Genomic DNA, 26,251 nt, shown 5'->3' on the forward strand with positions numbered 1-26,251 from the left:
AACTTGCTATAAGCCCACAGGAAAGAACTTGACATCATCACACTGTGTTTTTCTTAACTTGACAGGAAGTCAACTTCAAGCAGATTAACTTGAATCAGGACCTCATTTGGGAAACATAAGTGTTCAATAAACTGCATTATTTTTTTATTTGGAAAATACTCAAGTTCAGTGGCTTTATCATCCTGAACTTTACTTCCTGAAAACCTGGCAATCCCATGTGGACTTCTGGTAGAATGAGCAATGCAAAGAGCTGGCTTGGACTTGGCATGTCCTTATATTTCTGGGGACTGATGGACCTTACGACCACTGTTCTCTCGGGCACACCAACACCACCAGGCAAATTAGAAGCGCTCCTGTCAGACAAGCCACAGTCACATTCTCGGACAAAGAGGAGCTGGGTTTGGAACCAGTTTTTTGTTCTGGAAGAATACACTGGAACTGACCCTTTGTATGTCGGCAAGGTAAGAACTGCCAAAGAAAAGATAAATTATCAGAGTATCGGCTATTGAAATTGAATACGAATATGAGTTGACTATGAAAGCTCACGTAGTCTGAGGTCTGAGAACAATTTTAACTAGAAGTGTGCTACTTGACAGCTAGTTGAAATCTAATTTTTGCTTTGTCAGATACCAGTCAGAAAGGAAAGACTTCTCTCCTTGTTCTTGCCTCTGTTGTGAGTGGGAAAGACCTGGAATCAGATTTTTGGAGGAAAAGCCTTGGACCCTGCAAGAACCATTCAAGTCCTCACAGGGGCAGCAGCAGCCTCAGGAATAGCAGGATGGGGAAGAAATAAACTGGGAAATGCAAAGGGGGGAGTAGAGGGGTTTTTGGTTTTTTTTCCCCAAAGCATTTCCACGGGTATTGCCTGAGGCCCAAATGTAATGGAAAAAAAAAAAAAAAGAACAAAACATTCATTTCAGAAGGTCCTAGCTTGTGCTCTAGGACAGTTGGAGACGATCAATGAGTATATTTTTAAACTTTATACTTGAATTCCCTTGATGTATATCTATCGTCATTTCCTTTTTAATCTGGGCTTTTTCCCGTGTTTACTTTCCTTGGATGTTAATCAGAGACCATTTTGCGAAAGCAACCAAGTGAGAGAAAACGGGAAACAAGGAACTAATTAGAAAATAAATAATTCATTCACATAACTTAAACACTTGTTTAAGCATAGAGGCTAAGAGTGTGGGTTTCAGAGTCAAACACATGTGGGTTCAGAACCCAGTTCTGCCAATTGCTTCCCGAGCGACTTTGGACAGGTCACTACCCCCCGTTAGCCTCTGTTTCCTCAAATGTCGAAGGAGGATAAGAGAACCACAACTGCTCAAGAGTTGTCTACAGAAACTCTTTCCTCACCTTCACGCACTACTCAACCCAGTTCTCTGACTCTTGACCCCACTCTGCACTCTGTTGTGTTTTCAGTGCACCTGAAGACCCCTCCACCATCAAACCCAATGGTTTCATTTTATGGAAATGCCCAACAGCAGCCTTGGACACTGCTGCCCAGTCCCTCCTTCTCGACTCACAGTCTTCTCTTAGCTTCATGACCTTCACAATCCCCTGTTTCCTCCTTCCTTCTCAGCCTCTTTGCTGGTCCTCTCCCTCTCCCTGACCCCAACCGTGGGTGGTCTTGTGAGCTTTGCCCTGGGTCTCTTCCCTAACCACATTCATTCCCTGGGTGGATTCATCTTCCTGATGGTTTTAAACCCCATCCGTAAACCAATGAATTCAAAACCTCCATCTCTGGCTCAGAACACTTGTCTGAGCTTCAGACTTACAAACCCTACCGCTCCACATTTATGACTCAAAGGCCTCCCACGTGCAGCATACTCTGAGAAGAATTCTCATTTTCCCTCCCAAACTGAGTCTGCCCTCAGTCTTCCCGGTGTCAGCATTGCCACCACCCCCTTCCTAAAACCGGACACCTGGTGGGTGATCTTTTCCCCCTTCTCTTGCCGCCCCCCATCCCCACCCCACATTCATTCTCTCCACCTGCAAATTTCGTTAGTCCTGTGCCAAAATATTGATGTTATGGAAAAAAAAGATGTTATGGAAAAACCCAGATGAACTTTTTGGCCAATCCAATAAATCCCAAAGCCTTCATTTCTCTCATCTCCTCTTCCACTGTTATCTTTCACCTGTGTAAATACCTAGACTCCCAACCAGTCTCCTTGTTTCCACCCACACTTCCTTCCAATCCACTCTCCATACATGACCTTTTTTTTTTTTTTTTTTTTTTTGGCACACAGGCTTAGTTGCTCCGTGGCATGTGGGATCTTCCTGGAGCAGGGATCGAACCTGTGTCCCCTGCATTGGCAGGCAGATTCTTAACCACTGCGCCACCTAGGAAGCCCCATACATGACCTTTTTAAATGTGGGTCAGACCATGTCACTCTGATAATACCCTTCAGTGTCTTCCCATTGTCCTTTGAATCATCCAGGTTCCTCCCCATTGCTTACAAGGCCTTTCCTCTCTGATCCAGCCTTACTCCCTGCTTCCCACCATATCACATGCTACTCTTTCTTGCCGTAGCTCTCATGTTCCAGGACATAGCCTTCTGTCAGTTCCTACAACTTGCCAAGCTTTCCCTTGTTCTCCCATCATGAGATGCTCTTCCCCTGGCTCCTCTCTGGGTTGGCTCCTCTTCTTCCTTTAGAGCTCATTCTGAATCTAGGTTTTCCCTGACCATTCTCTAAGTACACCCCTGCTAGACTCTCTCACCACCATTATTTTTTTCACAGCTCTAATCACAACCTATAATATCTAATTTATTTGTTTATATGTGTATTATCTGAAGCCCTAGATTGGACTATTAGCTCATTGAGGACAAGGATATTGCTCCCATTTTATCCACAAGGCCTAACACAGTACCTGTCACATAGACAGTGCTCAAAAAGAGATTTATGAAATGAGTGCCTCGTGATGTAGTAAAGATTAAGTAAGCTAACACATGTAAAGTACTTTAGCAGAGTACCAGGTCCAGAGTAAGATCTTAATAATCATTAGCCTGTAGTAGTCATAGCAGTTGTAGTGGTTGTAGTAGCAGTAGTATAGGGAGTTCAGTACGGGAATTAGGCAGCTCCGCAATGCTTACCTAATATACCTGCAAATCTCTTGGCCTCAAAACCTGTGAATTTTCTTTGACGTCTCCCTTTCCTTCTCCTCTTCTTTCATGTACAACCAGTCACCACATCCTGTCACTATCTCTTTGCCAGTTTCTCTCAGATTCATCTCATCCTCTCCAGGCTCTGTCATTACTGTGGTCCTTCTGTTCTTCATGATTAGATTAACTAAGCAGGCGCTGTAGGGAGAATCTTCTCAGTCCTCCCCTTAGGAGTCAGGACATTTATCTCCTTGAAGCACCCTTTCCATCATGTCACTCTTTTGATTAAGAAAGCACTGTAGCTCTCCAGTGATTATCAGAGCTCTTAGCATACAGTTCAAGGGCTTCCAGAAAATGAGTCCTCCTCCCTTAACCAACCCCCACCCCCCACCCAGGATTTCTCAAATCTTGCCCTGATCTCAGTCAAGCTGAATCTCCTTACTGGCCCCGACACAACATACCATTTCACTCCCTACCCCAGATGAGTGCCCGTGCTACTGTCATGCCTAGGACACACTATCACTTCCTCTCTGTTCAATCACATTCAGATTTCTCAGGGCCCCAGCATAAAAGCCTTTTCCATCATGAATACATCTTCTATCTATCCAGAGTTTCAAAGATTTCTAGTAACTTAATATTTGTAAACCACTTCTTCCAACTGGACACACATAGCTGCTGCTAAAATAAGGTTAAGAAGATACTTTTGTATTCAGTAATTGCTTTGTGTGTTTGTACAATTTAGAGCCTGACTCCCTTCTCCCAAAGGTATAAACTGATATCCCACCCCTGGTCTTCCTTACATTTCCCTAACACTGAGTACCCAGCACAGAACTGGACATACAAAACTGCAGAAAGACAAGGGCATCTGACATGTTTCTGGGCTACCACAGTGCTATGTGTCAGTCACGTTCTCATAAAGCAGATCATTTAATCATCATAACCATGCTATGAGGTAAGTATAATTCACCACTCTTAGATAATTACAGAAAGGAACAAGGCTCACAGAGGTTACGTTCCTTGCCCAAAGTTACACAGAAGGTAACAGGAAATCTGACACTGAAGCCATGGGCTTTCTTTCACGTTGCCCTGCATGTGGCCATGACTTTAGACCTAGCCCTGAGAGATACACAGAACACACAATGGTGTCGGTGAGACCAGGAACGTAACCAAGCCTATTTCCTGAAGGTGGGAGCACTTAGCTGTGCAGCACCCCCTAGTACTCATGACTGGTGCTCACCCTTTCCTAATTACGCCAACCCAGGACACAAGACATGCCACCCGCCCGCCCCCCCCCCCAATTTTGACAGTCATCCTGTCCAACCTACTCTCCAGCAATGGACGTTTTTACCCTGAAGTGGGTATGTCACCTCCACATGAAGAAGATAATTATGTATTCACTTACACTGGCACTTTTCCCCTTTCCTTTCTTTTGAAAGAGAATCCATCCACCTTTCATTCCCTCTCTCCCAGGGGCATTTCAGCCTGTCACTTTGAGCTCCAGAAGATGTCTGTTTAGAGAGCTGGCCTGACTGTTTGCTTATTTCAGAAAGGAGTATGGCAACAATTATCGGCTGTAATTGGTATGGCCTTATAAAATCCACACTGGGCTTTCCAGGGACAAGGCAGTGTCGAGTTAAAGCTAGATTATATTGACATATGCAAAGAGGGGGATGCAGGGAGCTTGTGCTTGTGCACGAATCTGTGGTCCCTAGTCATGCTGAGGTTAACAAGAACACAGGAGCTGTCTAACCACAAACTGTAAGCACTTCCTGCATTCCTGGAACTATACAAGGCACCATGAAAGATGGCAAAAGGAATGAAAGTCACCCTCGTGTTTAACATTTTTCATGATCTTCATGTACTTCCCATCATTCACTGCTCCTTTGGCTCAAGCTCTTACAGACTAAAGAATTGTTAGGATAAGTAGGCTATCCACCTGTCTTACTCTGTCTGGGATAACAAGACTGTTTTCCCAAGATGTACATAACTATGCACTGCCAACTCCATTCCAGAAGCGTCTTACCTTCCTCCAAAGAGCTGGTGCTCAGTCAGTGTTAGCTGAATTAAGTATGGATAAATATAAAACACATTTTTATTGCAGTGGCAATTTGCTGAGTAACTTAGAGAAAAGCTGTTAATATCTCTTCTTTGCAATTTTCACAACTAAATGTGTATTCTATGGCTGGTACAGCTAAGATTAAATGCACATTACTGTGCTGGTTATTAAGCCAGTGTCTCTCAGCTCTGTATTCACATTTCCATACTCCACTTTGTGATGCTGGGGCTGGGATTCTGCAAACCACAGTTTCTCCTTTACCAACGAGCTCCCACTGGGTTCTGAGAGTAGAATGTACTGGAGGGAGAACCAGAGGCAGGAGGAGGGAGAAGGGAGAAGGGACTTGCTCCTTTTACCTGCGGCAGTTGACTCTAGTTTCTGGATTCTCTCTACACTCCCAGCCCCAGCCTCATTACACCCCTGAGAAATACCAGCACCACTGAATGGCACCCCCTTCTCAGAAGTCTGAGTCTCAGTTTTGTGGGAGGTGGGCGCTCGGGGGCACCTCCTCTAAACTCCTGAAGCCCCAGCCCGAGGGGGCAGCACTCCCTTCTCAGGGGTCTCTGGCCCACCCTCCTCCAAACATCTAGATTCCAAGAGCCCCAACTTCTGCCCTCTGCTCCCCCAGCCAGAGGCACACTAGCTGTTTCCTGGAGTTACTATCTCTCCGATGCTACGTCAATGTTCCCTTTTTGCCTTTTCAATCCTTTATATTAAATCCTCTCTGCTAAAATAACTGGTGTGGGTTTTGTTCCCTGACTTGATCCTGAACTGATGCAATTTCAGCTGACGCTTGAACAACGTGGGGGTTAAGGGCGCCAACCCTCCGCACAGTAGAAAATGCACGTATAACTTTAGAGACAGCCCTCTGTCCACATCCATGGTTCCTCCATACAGTTCTCTGTATCTGTGGTTCTGCATCCACAGATCCACATGTGGTACTGTTTGCAGTATTCACTATTGAAAAAGATCCACATATAAGTGCACCCTTGAAGTTCAAATCCACGTAGTTCAAGGGTCAACTGTATATTCCCTAGAAATTAGTTCTGTGTAAGCAGATCCTGGCCCTTTTCATAGCTGGTCCTCTTCCTGTTCATAGGAGGCCCTCCTGCTTCTCTGTGGATGCCCTCCCTTCCCCCCTCTTCTCCCCTCTTTCTTGCCCACAAACACACACACAGAAGCTACCTGAAAGATGCTTGCTAGCTCTTTTAAGGCAAAGGTAACATGGTTTCACTAAAAGCTTTAACCCTAATACTACACCCTATACCACTCATTCAATAATTTTATTGAGCATTTGCTACACACTAAGATGAAAGCCACACAGTTCCTGACTTCAAGGAACTCGCAGTCTAAAGAGTTCCTCAAATTTTTCTCTCAATACAAACAAAAACAAAGATAACAGATCCGAGGTTCAGCCCAGACTCCATTGACATCAGCCACCCAAGTGGCTCCTGAGAAACCAGAACCACCTCTACAGCAGCAAAGATTTCCAGCCTACTCATTAAGTGCTCTCCATAGGCAGAGCACTTAAACTTGGCCTATGACAATCACAAGTATGCTTAACATTAAGGTTCACAGAGCAAACAGATGACAAATAGAACACCTCAAAACAATCCTGCGTATTTTTTTTAATGTCTGCTGCCATTCTTTCTTTTTCCCCTGGATAATCTGCTATGCCCTAAATTAACCTGTTTCATTCTAAGTGAAAGCCCTATGCCACATGCCTTAAAATTACGCATATTTATATGTATAGTTATATATGTATATACAAATATACGTAAAAACACACAAATATATAAGGATTTTTTTTTTCAAATCCTTAGACCCTTGTCCTCCTCCTCCCAATTCCATTCCTCTGCCTGGGAACACAGTTTCAGATAGAATGGATTTTCATTTCTTTGTGACCAGGTCCAAATAAAATGACTTTCTATTCTACACAATAAAAGTTAGGCACCTCTTTTTTTAACTGCATAAATAGAAGATTTGGATTGTGAAAAAAAATAATAATGCTGTATATGGAATGAGGAAATGTGAGAACTTTACATCCTAAATAGAATTCTTTAAGTAGAAAAAAATCCACAGCTATTTTTTTGGTCAATTTTGTTCTCTTATTTCCCTTCTCTAGATAAGACACAGCTGAATTCCTCCAGGCAGCAAACTCCCTGCCTGTGTGATTTGGCCGTTGAGTCAATTTGAGATCGGCTCAAAGCCAGCCACAACCTCCAAATCCAACCTTGTCTGAGGATGTTGTGAATACACTTTCAGGTGTCTTCTTGGTGTCCATACCATTTAATCCTCAGACTAACACTGTCCCGGAAAGGTTTCAGGCAGCCTTGTCCAGCTTTTACCATTGGGGTATGCATAATGAAAAGGCCAACAGGTTGTTTTTGCTGTCTCTGCTACACTCCTGGAGGTCTGAAGGGAGTACAGAAGAGCTGGGCACGTTAATACTCCTCTCTACTCACGTATATCATCATCATAATTGGCCCCATTTATAGCTTTCCTATTATGGGAAAGACACTGTGCTAGGTGCTTTACATACACTAATTTCTAATGATCCCAACAAACCAAAGTAAGAATTAACATTGTTCTCTACATTCATAATATGAAGAACTTGAGAGTTATAAGCATTAAATAATTTGTCAAGGGCACTCGATTTATAACTGATATAGTGTTCAGGCCAGTTATATTTGCCTCTCTGGTTGTCTGTTTTATAAACTGTATCTCATGGACTTCATCACTAAACGATGCAAAATGCCTACAACCCCAGCAACAGGGTTAGTGGTGGCTGACTAAGTGTAACTAATTTTTTGTTGCCCCCTTAGAGAAGGACTGTTGTAAAATACCACAAAATTCCATCTATTTACATTGTCTATAATCAGAGATGCAGGAGTTTATTTCTAGGCTTAATATGAAAATAGTGCCCCTGGACTTGTTTCGAGACTCGTTACAAGGTAATTTGGGAGAAAATATCACTGGATGGGCAGATAAAAAAGCATGTCCCCAACATAACCTTCCACATGTAGATTTGAGTGATTCTGTTACCAGGCCAGGAACTGGTCCCACCAAAAGGAGAGATACACTGATGCAAAGAATAATAACCAGCAGTAAAATTCCATTTTGATGCTTGAAACATAAGCAAGCACAGTCCTACTGAGTGAAACTACAGAATTCAGAGAATTTCAAGAGCCCCCAGAAGTTATTTAGTATTTCCAATAGAGTGGCCACACCCTATTGATTAGCTATTTCATCAGCTTCTCAGCCAACTGGAATTGTTATAAAGTTTTTGAAATTCCAAAACTTAATTTATATCCACCCTTTTAAATTTTTTAAATGTTTAGGCTGGTTCTTTTTTAAAAAAAAAACTAAATGGAATGGCTGGATTCCTCCTTATTAGAATTGCTCCTATGTACATATTGGGACCTACGCTTTCCAGAACTCCTGTTTTCTATACTTCTCAGGGAGAGGAACTTTAAAAATACTACTAAATTAAGGATACTGAATGTGATGTGGAGAAACTTTATTTATTTATCAACTTATATTTGCTCTTTGATATAATCATGATCAATGCATATTAGTTCTTTGTAGGCATTTTAAACATTTGAGTGAAAAAAAAGTCTTCCTGTTTGAAAGGAAATCATAAATTTAGACCATACCAAAAATCTATTTATTTCTGACACCTGTTCATATTTCAGTACTCTTTTTCCTCAGCTTCATTCGGACATGGACCGGGGGGATGGTTCCATCAAATACATCCTCTCGGGAGAAGGCGCAGGCGTCGTGTTTACCATTGACGACACCACCGGAGACATTCATGCCATTCAGAGGCTCGACCGAGAGGAGAGGGCCCAGTACACTTTAAGGGCTCAAGCCCTGGACAGGAGGACGGGCAGGCCAATGGAGCCAGAGTCAGAGTTCATCATCAAAATCCAAGACATCAATGACAATGAGCCCAAGTTCCTGGATGGACCGTATGTCGCCACTGTGCCAGAAATGTCACCAGTGGGTAAGGTGGAGATTCACTGATTCTCACAAACAGCAGTTCCTCTATAGAAGATCTTCCTGTCTAAACACGGAGGAGAGAATGTGCAGAACAGTTCACAAAGCATAAAATTATACCAAGCTACTTAGACACTGAAATCAGCCATAGTACAAAATAGTAGTAATACTAAGCCTAGTATTATTATTCACTTCTGGTTCTTAAAAAGCAAAACAAAATATAGATGATAGGTAGATAGATAGATAGACAGACAGTTAGACAGACAATATTTGATTCATAAGGAAGAAGCATTTCGGTATTATCAAAAAAGGAATGAAAGGCCCAAAGCCTGTGTTGTCCTTATGAGTTATTAAGAATTTAAAACACAAATAACTCCCATCCCCACTAAAGAGGTACTTCTGTACTATGCAGTTATGGCAGCGTGACCTAGAAAGAGGCCCTCCCAAGGAAGCAGATACAACATTTGCAAATGCTTTAAAATTGCCCATTCAGGATTGCATTCAGCCTTTAGCAGTTCAACCTGAACAGGTGTCCACCATCTCTCTCCCTCAGGGACTTCTGTTATCCAGGTGACAGCCACAGATGCTGATGACCCAACCTATGGCAACAGTGCCCGGGTAGTGTACAGCATCCTCCAGGGCCAGCCGTATTTTTCTGTGGACTCCAAAACAGGTATGTGATGTAACAGTTGAGTCAGAGGTATTTGTTTTATTCTCTAATGATCTGTAACTGCTATTTATGACAGACACAACTCTCCTTTTCAAGAACTCTCCAGCGAATGTATTAACTAGAGAAGATTGTTACAAACTTTGGGATTAAGAGAGCAAACTAGCACTGCCCTGGTAGGTAAGAGCAGCGTAATGTGTAGACAGCATATAGGGTCTGACTGGAGAGGCCCAAAGAACTGCCTACACACAAGTACCCCCTCACTAGCCTTCAAAACATCCTGTGGTTGTATTTATTTCCAGGGAGTAAGGTCTTTTATAACTCCAAGAAGATCTAAAAGGATTGGCATATTAACCTGGGCTCGCTATAGAACTAGCATAATTGATTCTGAAACTAGGAAGAGCTTTAGGGGAACCATCCAATCCACCACCATTCATTGAACAGATAAGGAAATTGGGAATGGAGACCTAACAAAGTATTTCCAATTGTAGAGATGTCCCCTGACATGTGGTCTGATGTTCTTCCCACCCAGCGTCCCCCACACCGGGCCCCATACTAAGCAGAGAGCCAGGCCAGAATGAATGGGGATGGATTTGATGAGGGGAGAGAGAGCACACAGCGTGGGATGTGGCCCCCCACAAAGGAGATGCTAAGTGGGACGCTCAGGGAGGACAGCATAGAGAACTGGGCGGGTAAGGAGCAATGTGCTAGAAGAGGACACATCAACAATCAACAAATCAGTTTGGCTTTGGGTGTTGTTTTGTTTTGTTTTGTTTTGTTTCCGTTTTACCCAAGAGCTTTGACTATAGAATTTTATCTATAAAGGATTCCCTTTAATACTTTCGAGTTGGGCAGAGCAATTATTATATGATTATTATGTCGTACTTGTGCCAGACTTCCTCCCTTTTAACATACATTCATATTTTACCAAATATTACCAAATTTGAGCCTCCTAATAATCTTGTGAACGCGCGAAATATATGGAAGCGTTGCTATTCCCATTTTACGTAAGGAAAATTGAGGGCCTAAGAATAATTAACAAAAAACTTGAGTAAAGAAACTTACAGCCACAGAGGTAAAGTCAATGCCAAACACTCAAAGCCATCTCTCTATAGGAAACAGAAAAAACACATTTCTATTAGCAACCTGATATCATTTTTTTCCAGAAGTCCTCAGGGGGACCAGGCATTCAGAAAATTATATCATAAAAGTAGAAAGCGAGGAAGTATAACTTAGTAGGAGGAAAGAAAAAATGTTGCAGTTAGGGACTTCCATAAAACAGTAACTTTAACCATTCTACAGATGGAGGGAGAGAGAGTGAGGGGGTGCCCACAGGGAGGAAAAACACAGACAGGAAGAGGGTAATGTGTCCTTTACATCCTAAAAGGAACCTTACATTATTTTGACAGCTCCCAGGGGGCATCTACAGTGTTAAGGTCAAAAATACATAAAAAGATAGTTATTGCCATGCCCATAGGGCATTTTAAAAAAAGAAAATGCTGCATATTTCATTTTAGAATGTTGTTACTATAATGCAATATATACATTATAGGAATAAAATGGGGACAGGTTTGTGGTTCCCAATTCCTTCCCTTAGCATGCAAAACGTCTGTTTAGCCAAGGGTCACATTGTAAACTTGCAGTAAACAAGCCTTTAATCTTTGCCTAGAGAGTACAGAAGTCAACTTTTCTAAGTGGAAGGGTTAAAAGGAAGATAAAAATATTACCGCACATCGTTGGCAGGGTCAAAACAACACATTTCACAGGATTTTGACTTAGACCCCTCTTCCTAAATGAAACCATAACATCCTACCGCAGTGCTGCTACACACTGTCTGGGGAAGTTCATCCTGTATGTGTGTTAGAAATAAACAACTCACAGAGCATCTTTCATGTCTTAGCTCACGGAATGCAGTGAAGCAGAGGTAAACAGAACCTAACAAAACAGAATGAACACATAACAAGAGGAAAAGCAAACCTGAATTCCAACCCTGCTTACTGGTACAGGGAAGGCAGGTTGCCTAAGGAAGAGTCATTCACACTACAAGGACTCTAGGGGCTGAAGAAAGAAAGAGCCAAAGGAGAATTATCTAAAATCACAGATTTGCAGACATGTGAGGCTTTGTTTTCCGGACCCGAAGCCCCAGTTATGTTTGGTGAGACAGAGCAGCCTGAAATTGTCTCAGACTGCCAGTCCCCAAGTCTGTTAGAGAACCATTGCTGCCACCTCCTGTTCGTTCTCAGTAATGTTGCCAAAGGAAATTGGCCCACGAAGCTCTTCCGGCTGGAAGAGTATCTATTCATCCTTTGTTTAAGCACAGCATTTTTTTGAAGTTGGATTCTGACCTCAAATTTAATAAAATTGGTGACTTGCATCTTAACTCTAGCCTTTAACAATGCACAGGGAGAAGCCTAGAACCCAACCTTTAAAACGGAACTTGTGGTTTTGTTTTTAAAAACAAAGTCGTTTCTATCCTGCAGGTGTAATTAGGACAGCGCTCATGAACATGGACCGAGAAGCCAAAGAATACTATGAAGTGATTATCCAAGCCAAGGACATGGGAGGGCAGCTTGGCGGATTAGCTGGGACCACAACAGTCAACATCACCCTCTCGGATGTCAATGATAACCCACCCCGCTTTCCCCAGAGTGAGTACCTAACCAGTGAGAGTACAGATGCAGAGGGATGCAGTTGTGACAGAGGTGAAAGAGAAAGGCCAGTCTGAGTCCCTCTCTGAGTCTGATTATTCATGGATTCCTTTCTGACATTTATCATGCAATTCTCACATAACCATTTTCCAAATTCCCACAGCATTGAACTATGCTTTAGTTTTTTCTTGACTGCCATGCCCTGACCACGCTTCATAACATTAAATATTAAGCAGTAAGATTTTGTTGGGTAGGGTTGAACTTTAGAGAGCCACAAACCACTGTAATATATAATAAATATCTAAGATTTTTTCAACTCTCCCCAACAAGAATCAATTTTTGCCCCCTAGGGGGCGATATTGCCCCTGTTGACAATGGATGCAGGGAAACTAAGCCAAAGCTGGAGATAACCCATCTGACCACCTTAAACCAATCAATTCACAAGCAAGTACCAAGCGCCTGCTTTGTAAGGGCCCTGAGAGCATGAGGGGCACAAAATGCCTTAAACCCAGCCCCTGCCGCTGTGAGGCTTGAAGTCCACTTGGGGAGTACACACTCGATATTCATCAAAAGTTAACCAGGAAGCACCATTTGCTCTGCCATTTGGTTAGTGTAGAATGAAGCCTTCACAGGAAACCAAGATGACTAAAGGCTTAATCAAAGGATGAGTTCAACAGGGTACTGAAGAATATAAAGGATTCAAATACGAAGATAGGAAAACATTCCAGAACAGGGAAGCTATTCATTCATTCAAAAAATATTCGCTTCAGGCAACATTCCAGATATGGGATATAAAGCCCTAGAAATAAAGCCGCAAATGTAATTTTATGTTCAAAGATTCCTAAAATAAAGACATGCTCTTTAGTGTTTCAAATATGTTATATTTCTAATGGAAGTCACTGCAAAGTTTTTGAGCAAGTGAGGGACATAAAGGAAGGCTAATTTGATAGCCAAGTACAGCATTGGTTGCTAGCGGCGGAGACGAGAAGCAGGAGAGTCTGTTAGGAGGCTTTAGAGTGGTCCAGATTTGAACTGATAAGGATATAAGGAAATAGCAGAAGGACTGAAATGGGACAAATAAGAAAACATGGATTTCTGTCCCTTGATTTCTTGGCTAAGGGAAGGTGAAGCCAAAGATGACAATGCTGTTCTAAGTCTAGGTGATGGGAGAAGAACTGTACTACTGATAGAAATAGAGGATGCATAACGGAACTAGTGGCAGGGAAGAAGGAAAATTCCAATTTGAATATGAAGTGACAACAGGACAATCAGACTGAATGTCCTTAAGGAAGGTGGAATATAGAGCTGTGACTGTGGAATGGAGCCCAGGAATGGGGATGTGAGTTTGAGAAGCAGATGACTAAAAGGGAGCAGTGTTGGAGAAGTGAGAGCAACAGACACAATTCCAGTTGAAAGGCAACCAGAAAAATCAGGTTAAACAACAACTTAACTAAAAACAAAGCGTCAAACAAGTTCATCAGCTGAATAGCTACATTTTGAGCCAGTCAAACCAAGTAAACCATATATTTTATCCATGTAAATAGAGGAAGAAAACTCAAATATTGACATACAACTGGCATCCATAAAGTTCCCATGAGATTTCGTGAAACTAAAAGACAGGACATAAGTATTTCACAAGTGGTACAAACAAGTAGGTTGCTAAATTGATTGGTTCTACAGTTCAGAATAGTAGTGCATCATGAAAGTTTATGAAATGCCATAAGGATTGGCTTCTCCATTGCTTTGCTGACCCTGTGGGTTCCATCTTTATTATTTCATGAATGGCTCACACTGTGGACACTGTACACTACAGATTATTGAACATCCTTGAACTATCCTATTTGGCTTTGTAATTTGACACTAGACAGTATCTCTGAGGAAGGCAGAAAGGAAAAAAGAGGGAAGTTATTACCCAGCTCGAGTAAGTATGTAGATTTGGACATATTGCCGGAAAGTTATATGGTACTGACCAGGGCTCTTGGCCTCCTTAATCAAAGAAATTGATCAGAGGCCAAACAAGAAACACAGGCAAGGCTTTATTGGGGCTCCTGCTGCAGCAGGAGGTAGTGAGAACAAACACTTTCCCTTGCTTGCTCACTCCGAGAGGGGCAGGGGTGCACTTGTCCTTATATGCGGTGAGGGTAGGGGTGTGTCCAGGGGTTGGGCTGAGGAGTGGCTTAGGTGGTCTGCCCACCCCTTAGGTGGTGTTTTGTGCAGTGGGCATGAGAAGTACCCTGCTTTTGCTCTGGGCCCTTCAAAAGTGGCAGTTGAGTTTTTTGTATTTTTGTCCACAATTTGCCCCAGCTGCACATGAATGCAGTTAGTTATTTTTAGTCCCTTATAGTTTCTGTGTATTTTGTTGCTCAGGGAGAGGTTTGTCCAGCTGCGAGCATTGCAGCGCGTGAGCATTGCTGCACTGCAGCAAAGGGTCCCAGGTCCCAGGTGGTCTCAATATCACCCCAAACACAGCAGCGTCACAACAGCATAACACAGTACAATGATAACTGGGGTTTTAGTCCTGCCCCACAAGTCAGCATCTTAACACCGTTCTAAAGCATACATTTTGAGTTGTCTTTTTTTTTTTTTAATAATGAAGAATCTGGAATAGAGTAGAACCATGGATTAGGCTGCATGGAAGACAAGACGGAAATGTATAAAAGTAATCTCTGTGTCTCCAAACATTGTTCACACATTATCTCTGCTTCAAAATAGTCATTATTTTTGGACTTTTAAAAAATTTTCTTTATCTCACCATTATTTCTCCTTCTATTTGCTAAAACTAAGTTTAAGTGATCTCATTATTCTATAACCTACCTTGGATAAACTCTTCAGCACTATTAATCTTCTGATTCTTCATTCTAGAAGTCCCACGTTCCTTCTTTTTCACAAATATTATCCTAACTGATTAGGTGTGGTTAACACAATGACACATCTACTTTTTTATATTGAACAAACTCAGTCACCTTTAATTGAACCAAATATACTAGAATATCAAAACCGCAGACTATTTATTTCTAATGTAATGCATTGTGTGTGGAAATTGTATGTATATGTTTGTTTCAACACAGAACACATAGCTCTCCTGGAGAAAAGTACTTGTTTTTCCCAAACATGTTCCGCAATAGCAAAGTCTAATCCATCAACAACTTTGGAAGTGAATGTAAAGAGATCATGAAATCTAAGTGCCTGCACTTTAGTACAAACATTAGCAATTTCCTGGCTCACACTGACAAAGAACAGTCATCATTTCTCCTCCTGTGCAGGGGAGGGTGCTGTGAACTGGCTGGATGCTGTCAGTGTCCCCAAATCTTTGTGAGACTCAAGCTTTCACATCCCAGACTTCCCAGGTTCACATCCCCACAACTTGCAATGCATATTAGAAGCAGAGAAATCATATACATATTGAAAATGTGATCATTTGATTTAATGTTTAGACATTCACATTATGATTGACAAAATAATGAAGAATGTCAAAAAGTTTAGCCCCAGAGAAGGTAAGTTAATGAAAGTACTACTCCATGGAGATGAAAATGAACTGAATTAGTGAATTCAGGATATCAAGTTGAAAAGGAGACATTACTGGCTCTGAGCTTCTTACACATGTGAGAACTCTGGGGGCATTCTATCCTGGAAAAGAGAACAAGAAGCATCAGAGATCTGTCCATGAAGAAGCTGCTCAAGGACAGACTTAAGGATGAAGCTGGTGGAGCTTGTTCTCCACGGTGGTCCACCTTTGCAGTTCACTGGTCACCATTAAATTTAAGCAGGTGGTCGTAGAGACAGGCACTCAGAAGGAAAACGTGGGCATTTGAAACATGAACAGAATTAATGCACACTTTGTGACTACAATTTTTTTTCTATTTTTCTCAGAAGTAATCAACACTTGGGGAAATAGTTCATTAGGAAGGAAAGATTGGAAAGCAAGGTATTGATACTTCCTACCACTCTGAATGTAGATTCACTGAGATGAGAAGTATTTTTGCTTTTGTCTGTCCTACTGCTAGGACTACAATCAAGGTATTTTGGGCCCTCCCTATCAAACATCCAGTACAGGCTATGACCTAATAACAACTGTTCAGCTTCTTTGGATCTCAGTTTTTTCATCTGTAAAACTCAAGTTTTAACTTTTGGACCATGAAAAAGATGTTTTGCGCAGCATGGCGGACATGATGTGATACTGAGGAGGTGTTTTTTTTGTCGTGACAGATTACAAAAAATTCACGTTCTGACTCTTCTTCACAGAACATTATCAGATGAGTGTGTTGGAATCAGCTCCAGTTAGCTCTACTGTGGGGAGAGTATTTGCCAAGGACTTGGACGAAGGAATCAACGCAGAGATGAAGTACACTATTGTGGATGGAGATGGTGCAGATGCATTTGATATCAACACAGATCGCAATTTTCAAGTTGGCATCATAACTGTGAAGAAGGTAATCCAACTCCTTTTTCCAAATCATTTCAATGGAGGCTTTGAATGTGTATGAAATATTAGTAAGCACTGTTATATTATTGATATGTATTGCTTCAAATCCTCTGATAAACACTTTCCTATCATTAAGAAAAAAACCTCTCTTTTTGTTTACATGTAAACACTGCCCGTGTCATCATTTTACAGAAAGAGTGCCAAGTCAGGATAAAAGTATATTATAAATATGTCACTTCCCCTAGCTTACTACTTAGCTGCTTTAAAAAAACTGTTGTAGCTTAATTCCCTAATGTTGTTAATGACTTAACCAATATCTGCATTCGAAAAACCTCATTTTTACCACTGTATACCATAAATAACAGTAAAGCAAGCTATACTATTATTATTAATCAATAAATAACATGCAGGGATATTTAAATTGCCACTTGAGGACCCACAGATGCTAATTAGACTTGGAAAGTCTTTATCAAACATAGCTGCTGAGTGATGTTACCACTCGAAACTCCTTTGCTTCAAAATAAGTTAATAAGTTTTCTGAATGTGGGCTATCGATTCTGTGGCATAAAGCACATATGGATATACTCAGTTGAAAGATAAAACCTGAAAAAACTGAAGTTTTAACATCTTAATAAATATATCTGATAAAATACATTAATTCAAAAAGTATTGATTTAATCTTCCTTCTGCTCTATTTCAAATACATTTTAAAACCCAAGATATCTTAAATTATTTCTTCAACAAACATTTGTTGAGTGCCTACCGATGTGCCAGCCACTGTTCTAGGCATTTAATGTAGAGAGTAAGTAAAACAACTGAAAACCTCTGCCCTCTTGAAGTGTACATTCTAGCAAGGAGAAGAAGACAATCAAAATAGCAAGTAAGTCAGTAAAGTAGTATATTAGAAAGTGATGAGTGCTACATGGGAGGGGGTGTAAAACAGAACAAACTGAGATCAGAAGAGCCAACATGACTTCATATTTAATTGCATCCTTGGAATTGGCCTCACAGATAGGTGATATTTATGCAAAGACTTAAAGTGGGCAGAGTCACAGCGCAGAGTTGGGCAGGTTGACAATGCACAACCCTAGGAGGAGCCCTATAAATGACTTTCAGTAAGAACCATAAGTGGCAGCCGCGTAGCAAGGCAATGGACATGGAAATACTGAGGAAAGCGTTCCAGGCAAAGGAACAGCCAGTGCAAAGACCCTGAGGTGAGACTCTACCTGGCTTGTTTTAAGAACAGCAAGGGGAGATTTTAAGAACAGCAAGGGGAGGTTTTAAGGCTGGAGAGGGAGATGAGTAGGAGATAAGGTCCGAAAAGTAACAAGGGGGCCAGATTGTGTTAGGACCTTGTAGGCAGATGTAATGACTTTGAGTTTTAATCTGACTAAAGTGGAGAACTAGAGGATTTTAACAGATGTGTGACATCACTGAGAAGTGGTAAGAATCTGAATATATTTTGAAAGTAGAACCAACATGATTTCCTAACAGATTGGATGAGGATATGAAAGAAAAAGAGGACTCAGTTGAGCAACAAAAAGAATAGAGCTGGCAGTAAGTGAGATGGGGAAATATTGGAATTCAGTTCCAGGCATATTGCATTTACAATGTCTATTAGACACCCAAATGGAGATGTAGAGCAGTTGTTGGTTATAGGAGCCTGGAATTTGGAGAAGAGTTCTGGGCTGGAGATATAAATTTGAGAGTCATAAATGGTACTTAAAGCAAATAAAAAAGAATAATATTCCAAGGGATTGAGCACAGATGGAGAAGGCCCTGTGGCACCCCAACATGATGAGGTCAGCAAAGACAAGCAAGGAAACTGAGGAGGAGAGACCAGCGAGGCAGAAGGAAAATCAGGAGAGTGTGGTGTCCTGGAAGGCATATAGAAACTGCTTCCAAGAGAAGAGAGTGACTGCCCATGATAAGTGCTGCTAAAAGTCATATAAAACATTGAAAATTAATCACAGACTTTAGAAACATAGAGGTCACTGATGACCTTGACAAAAGCAACAAAGTCATAACTTAGAATGTGGCACAAGTTAATATGTTTAATAATAACTTTATTCTATGCTGTTCCACAGAGTTGAATTAACACTGCTTTAGAAGGAAAGAAGGGAAGAGTTTATATTTGTTCTAGAAATTCAATTCATATCTTTTGAGAATAACACATTATAAAAGGTGACTAGAAATAATAATACCAAGTTGGTGTATGACATAAGACTTAGAACACCCCCCCATTATGTGGCATGCCTCAAGTTAAAAATTAATAATATACTGTTTACCATGACTGGTAACTATAAACAAGGTAAAAGCTCAAAGTCTTGGATAATTATTGTCTCTTCAAAGCAAAAATTATCTTTAAAAAATTAAACAATCAGAAAAAGAGCTTTTGAGGTTCTCAATATATTTAAAATTTTATTTTATATCTTAATATATGATAATTCTAAACAACAGAATAATATTAACTTATGTCAAATTATTAGACTATATCTTAGACCTTACTGTAACCCATTAATTTAAAAAATATTGACTATTACAATTTTGTATATGATGAGATTGGCCAGGGTGGTATGGCTGAAGACTGTATCTGAAAGCAACCTCAAAATGTCGTTTCTCCCACTCCCTTACCTGGAAAAAAGATTAAACCTCATAAGACAGAACACTGCCTTTCACTGTCATTGCTAAAACTATATCCATGTTTAATCAAAACATATATCAATTTTGCCAAGGTCATCTGGATTTCTCTTCTGAACTTACGAGGTGCCAGAAAATGGAATTAAGAAAGAGGTCAATAAGTTGAGTAGACAGACAAGTCAAATATAATAAATACTTCAGAGGCTATTGACTGCTCAGTCTATACCTTTGGAACAACATTCACTCAGATGCTTGATCCACACCCATCTTCCTATTTTGTCATTAATAATGTCATGTAAAATTGAAACAAAAGTTCTGCTTTTGATTTATCTCCCTCAGGCCTATTATTTGTCTAAAAAAGCACATACTTTTTCAAAAAGAGAAATTAAGTTGAATTGATAGAATTGGGTCTTCATAAAACCACACTGATTACTACCCAGTACCTTGGGTCTTTTTGGCTTTTAAGTAATCAATCAATTGATTTTCGGTCTCTTAATTTAAATGCTTCAAAGATAACTTCAAATATATAATTTTCAGAAGGTTCTTTATTCTGTGTTAGCATGATCTTATGTCTTCAGCTTGTCTTCCATTTTCCAACATACAATAAACAATTGTTTTAAATCCACTCTCCTCTTAGGCCACAAAGCAAAAAACTTTTGTATTTCATCAAACCTAAGGTTCCATGAGTTCTCATCACTGTTTTATGCATCACGAAAAAAACCAAAACAAACAAACAAAAAAACCCCTCCTGCTAATTTGAATGATACACTTTCTTATCCTTAGTTTGTAGTTACTGGAAAAGCTCACAGACATATCTGTTTCACTAGGATCAGATTTATTCCCTGCTGTTGTTTCCATGCCATTTTGCCTACACAACAACTTTTGTTTCAATGTCGAATCATAATACAACCTTTTTGAAGACATTTTAGAAGGCAGTATAGTTCAACACGTATATTACCAACAAGTGCAGAACTCAATCGAAGTACAACATGAGCGACTTTGACCAGGTTTGGCCCGCACAAACGGTGACAACGATATCTTACCTCCTGTCAAGCCTACAGCAATTATAAGGTGCCATCAATTGGAGAAGCAACCCGATTTCCAAAATGTCAAAATATGAAAAAAATGTATATCTTTAAATCACTGAAATATGACAACATTAAATCTGTATATATCATCATTCAACTAGTACACGTTAATACAATGAAAAACTTTTGCTAAAACTATTTAATGTAACAACATTTTTGGGTTTTAGGCCCTCCCTAGGCACTGGGGAATAAAAACCTGACTAAATCATAGTCTATGCCCTTTAGTATCATGAAGTCAACCAACACAGAAAGAAATATTTATAATACAAAATAAGAACAGCCATAATGCAAGTAAGACAAAACGCTATGGGATAAGAAGAGGGAATGATTAATTCTGCTTAGGGGAACTGTATTACTATCTTGTGACATAATTTTCATTACTCAATTTTCAAGGATATAATGACTTCATTTTTAGGTGCTCCAACTCTAGGAAATGTCTTGAATTTAACTTGGGTTCTCAGACATTACTCTTTGATTTACTATTTAAATACATAAAAACAAGTACAAAATCTTCTCAAGAGAGAAATGTCAAGCTCATATATCAATTACAGGCAATTTAAAGTTTAGGGTATTTAAGGCAATGTTTTCTTTAAATTTTAAATAATAAAATTATTTAAGGGAAACAATTATCAATATAAAAATCACTAAGTAATTTATTTAAAAAGAAATTTTAACAATAATTAAAAACTCATTCTAGTCTTTTAACAGGCAGTACTAGAAAAACTGGATGTCCGTATACAGAAAAAAAAAAAAAAAAAAAAGAACCTTGATTCATACCTCCAAAAATAAACTCAAAATAGATGATTTACCTAAATGTGAAAAACTAAAACTATACAATTTCTAGAAGAAAACATAGAAAATCTTTGTGACCCTGATTAGGTGATTTCTCAGATATGACACCAAGATCCCAATCTACAAAATAAAAAGTGATAAATGAGATTTTATCAAAATTAAGAGTTTCTTCTCTTCACTGATAAAAGAGTGAAAAAATAAATCACAGACTGGGAGAATATATTTGCAAACCACCTGTCTGATAAAGGACTTTAATAAAAAATATACAAAGAACTCTTCAAGAAGATATAAAGAAGCTCAACATCATTAGGCATCAGGGAAATGCAAATCAAAACCACAATGTGATACTGTTTCACACCCACTAGGATGCTAAAATCAGAAAAACTGACAAAACCAAATAATGACAAGGATGTGAACAACCAGAACTCTCATATAGGGACTTCCCTGGAGGTCCAGTGGTTAAGAGTCCATGTTTCCATTGCAGGGGGCACTGGTCTGAGCCCTGGTCAGGGAACTAAGATCCCATGTGCCCTGCAGTGTGGCCAAAAAAGAAAGCAAAACAAAACAAACAAACAAAAAAATTGAACTCTCATACATTTCTGGTGGGAAGGCAAAATGGTACAATCACTTTGAAAATTGGTTTGCAAATTTCTTATAAAGTTAGAAATATACTTACCATCTAATCCTACAATCCCACTCAACATATTTACCCAAGTGAAATCCAAACCTATGTTCCCACAAAAACCTGTATACAAATGTTCCTAGTGGAGTTGTTCATAACTGTCAGAAATTGGAAACAACTCAAATGCACCTCCAGTGAAGGATGGATAAACTGTGGTACATCCATACAATGGAATACTACTTGGCAATAAAAGGGAAAAACTCCACATTCACAATATGGATAAATCTCAAATGCATTTGTTAAGTAAAAGAAACTAGACTCAAAAGACTACATACTGAATGACTGCATTTATATGACATTCTTGTAATAGGGACACAAAATAGATCAGTGGGTGCCAGGGGGTGGGATCTGACCACAAAGAAGTACTGGTCAGGGGTAATGGGATGATGGGACTGTTCTATATCCTATTTATCAGAGGAGACACACACGTGACTATACATTTGTCAAAACCTGCAAAACTTTACCAGAAAAAAGATGAATTTGAATGTGTTACACCTTAATTTTCACAAAATTCATACCAAATTAGAAAAATGACTTAAAATTAAAGGAATGACATATTTTGCCTAACCCAAACCTAACATAAACAACCAGTGTCCACTTTGGGTTACTTCTACATAAGGAAAGAATTCTAAAAGAATATAATGTAATTTACCAGGAAAGACAGATGTCTAGGCTAAAAAGAGAAATACAAATAAAATAAATTGGTAAACTTATTCCTTCAAATTTATTGAAACCTGAGTGGCAGATTTCCCTGTTTATGAAAACCCTGACTTTTGACTAAGAACTATGGCGGTCACAGGCTGGTGGAAATGGCTACTTGGTTCAGATAGGAACGGTGGACTCCATGAAACAAAGAGTACAACATAGGGTGCTAAGTAAATACAGAACAAGTGGTAAACCAACGAGAGCAACAAAACAAACAAAAACCTTTTTGTTAGAATTTGAAAATATAAATAACCAATTTAGTTAAAGCAATTCCTATGCTGTTCGTTTCTCAAAAGCAAACCCATTGCTTAAACACACATGCCTTTTTCTAAGAAATGTGCTGACATTCAGCATATTTTATGAAAAAAGGGGCAAATGAATGAAATGTTTAGCTAGAAAAACAAGTCATCACCAAATTGACATGTAACTTTTAAGCTTTCATAACTGCTTTACTATCCTTTGTAATTATTTTATAGAATTGTTCCCATGATTTTTTTATTATTAATGATATTTTGAGGTGTTGCTTAAAACTTTTATACATTTTTGTCAGTTAAGAAAATAAACAAATTATTCTTAAGAGACAGCAGTGGCACAACAGTGTAAAGCAATTATATTCCAATAAAGAGCTTTAAAAAAGAGAGAGAGAGACAGCATTCAAGTCCACTTTCTGCCCTGAAGTGCTATTTATTTTGATACAAAACATTCTGAAGATAAAGAGATAGACCCAAAAAAGAAAACACCAAAAAAGTTATATTTTATGACATGGGATTTTATTAGACAAAGTTACACTTTTGTGGACGAGCCCTGAATGAGGAATTTAAAACTCCAGCAGCATTTCTACCCTGACACAGCATAACCACATCAGCTTAGGCCAGTCGTCTAGATCCCTTAGTCTCAATTTAACTGTGAAATGAGGCACCGGATTAGGTTTTTGAAAGAGATTGCCTGTGATAAACTAAATACACAAATATTGATCTGACACAGTGCTCTGAGGACCTTTGTGAGGTGTTTATTTATAATTTCTTGGAAAAAAATCACTATTGCCTTTGTACTCAAGAATTTTTTTAAGGAAGAAAACAGAAAAGCCTAGGCCTCAGTTGTATGGTCATACTGAAACAGAACTCAAACACTCTCTCAATTATCATGACACCTTTTCAAATGAACAAGCATTTCTAAAGATGACCATGCTGATTAAAGAGTAGACAAGTTAAAGTCAGCCTTGTCCAGGGTACAGTGGCTTTCTTCATCAGCAAACTGGCTTCCTTCACTATCTCTGAAGCATCTAGCATCCTCCTTACTTTCTTTCTTCATAGTGTTGAAACTGACATTAAGACCAAGAAACATGGAACAAAAGAAAAATTTCCCTTATTTTTCCTCTTGCCTCTTCTCCACTATTTTAATATATTTGGGAATCTACCCACCAGCCATCAGTATCATCCATCCTTTAGAACCTTGACATATATTCTCCTAACTAATCAATTTTCTTGTCATTCCTTTTCAGCCCCTGAGTTTTGAAAGCAAGAAAAGCTACACCTTAAAAGTGGAGGGTGCCAATCCTCACCTAGAGATGCGTTTTCTGAACCTAGGCCCGTTTCAGGACACAACCACAGTGCACATCAGTGTGGAGGATGTGGATGAGCCCCCTGTGTTTGAACCTGGCTTTTATTTTGTGGAGGTACCTGAAGATGTGGCGATTGGAACAACCATACAGATCATTTCTGCCAAGGACCCAGATGTGACCAACAACTCAATCAGGTTTTTCCACACATTTCACCTTTTCCTTATATCCTGGACTCTTCCCTTACATCTAATTTTCAAGCACTTTTTCTCTTTGCTTCTTCCATATCTGGAGACTCTCCTATTTCTTTAAATTCTTCTTTCTTAAATAACATGGATTTTTCATGTTATCTAGAAGTACCATCATGTCTACAACTCACTGTCAACTGGTTGAGCAACACACATACACACACCTCTCAGTTCTCAGCTGTGGCCTTATTGATACTTGCGGTGGATAATTCTTTGTTGAGGGGGCGGTCCTATGCATTGTACAGTGTTTGGCAGCATCTCTGGTCTCTACGTACTAAATTCTAGTAGAACCCCCTGAGTTGTAACAATCTAAAAAGTCCCCAGATATTGCCAAATAGACACAAAGATGTCAAAACATTAAAAATTACTGAATCTTAGTGGTGAACATAAAGGCAATTATTGTACAAAGATGAGTCAAAAATTATCCTCACTCTGGCTGTAGAATTTATTTCAATTAACTTTTAGAGAAGACAAATACATCATTTTCAACATAATCTCCTTGCTTTTCAATACATTTTGTCCATCTGTCAGCAAGCTTTCATAATCCCTCATTTAAAAATGTTTTAGGCTGAGCTGCAAGCCACGAATGCACCGCTATCTTCACTTTTTCATCAGAAGCAAATCTTCATCCTCGTAGGGCTTCTTTCGGGGGACCAAAAAGGTGAAAATCCAATGCAACAAGATCAGGACTATAGCGAGGATGCTTTAACACCTCAAAACGAAGTTTCTGCAGAGTGTCGACAGTGTGGGCAGAAGTGTGCAGACGTGCACATCCTCAGACCACAAAGAACTGAATCACCGCACGCTGCTCTTCTTTTGTGCAAATCACAAGTGGGGCGTCCATTTTTGCTCACACCACAGTTACAAATGAACTGATGTAAAACGTTCACACCTGCACAGCAGTGACTGGAAAGAGAGCAGCCTTGAACGGAAAGTACTGATAAGACAGTGTGGCCAACAGAAGTTTTAATATAACTGGAGTGTTGATAATTCTGGCTCACTCTAGTATAGTCTTTTAATTTTTATGAACCTTTGACTTTTTTACTTTAAAAATGTAAAAACATATATAAACACATATTTCCATATACTACAGAAAGCACAGACATAGAAACTACTTCTGTTGTCAATAGCTTTGATGCCATGTAGGCTGGCTTTCTATTGCAAACCCACATAACAGCCTCTCCAAAGTGTGTTTTGAATATCAAGATTCCAACCTAGATGCTTCCCCCTCAAGAGGAGGCGGAGAGCTGCTCTTATAGCCATGGCCACTTCCCATTGGCTCTGGAACCAAAGTGCAAACAGCTGGTGGACAGGTTGACACTTCAACCTTCCAGAGCAACTGCCAAGCCTCTGAAGCCTAACACAATAGATCAGGATTCCAAGCCTGTTTGAGGCCATCTGTCACATTAATTGTTGAAAGCCACACAAATGGATCTAGGGCTTTGGTGCAGACAGCACATTTTAAACACAACCCAATTTATCAAAGACCTTTTCTGTCAGCTGGTTACTTCCCTCACTGGATGCCACTTTAATATAGATGGTTCTCTCCTGGGATTAATTATACTGGGGGAAATCTGCTTCTTCTAAACAGTTAGCAAACATTTTATTTCCAGCCATTAAAATGGCTAAAATTATTTTGTT

General features: G+C 39.7%; 1 protein-coding gene across 1 annotated transcript in view; it reads left to right on the top strand.

Moving 5' to 3' along the window:
- The first annotated feature begins 215 nt into the window (after positions 1-215).
- CDH20 (cadherin 20) overlaps positions 216-26,251 on the top strand; it is a 48,296-nt gene continuing 22,260 nt past the window's right edge. Inside the window, exons 1-6 of the mRNA XM_057699107.1 lie at positions 216-461; positions 8,872-9,166; positions 9,713-9,832; positions 12,307-12,474; positions 16,717-16,904; positions 24,306-24,559. Of these exons, the coding sequence (XP_057555090.1) occupies positions 216-461; positions 8,872-9,166; positions 9,713-9,832; positions 12,307-12,474; positions 16,717-16,904; positions 24,306-24,559 (1,271 nt within the window). The remainder of the gene's footprint in view (positions 462-8,871; positions 9,167-9,712; positions 9,833-12,306; positions 12,475-16,716; positions 16,905-24,305; positions 24,560-26,251) is intronic.

The sequence above is a fragment of the Hippopotamus amphibius genome, chromosome 11 (genome assembly GCF_030028045.1).
Source record: "Hippopotamus amphibius kiboko isolate mHipAmp2 chromosome 11, mHipAmp2.hap2, whole genome shotgun sequence".
Lineage (NCBI taxonomy): Eukaryota > Metazoa > Chordata > Mammalia > Artiodactyla > Hippopotamidae > Hippopotamus > Hippopotamus amphibius.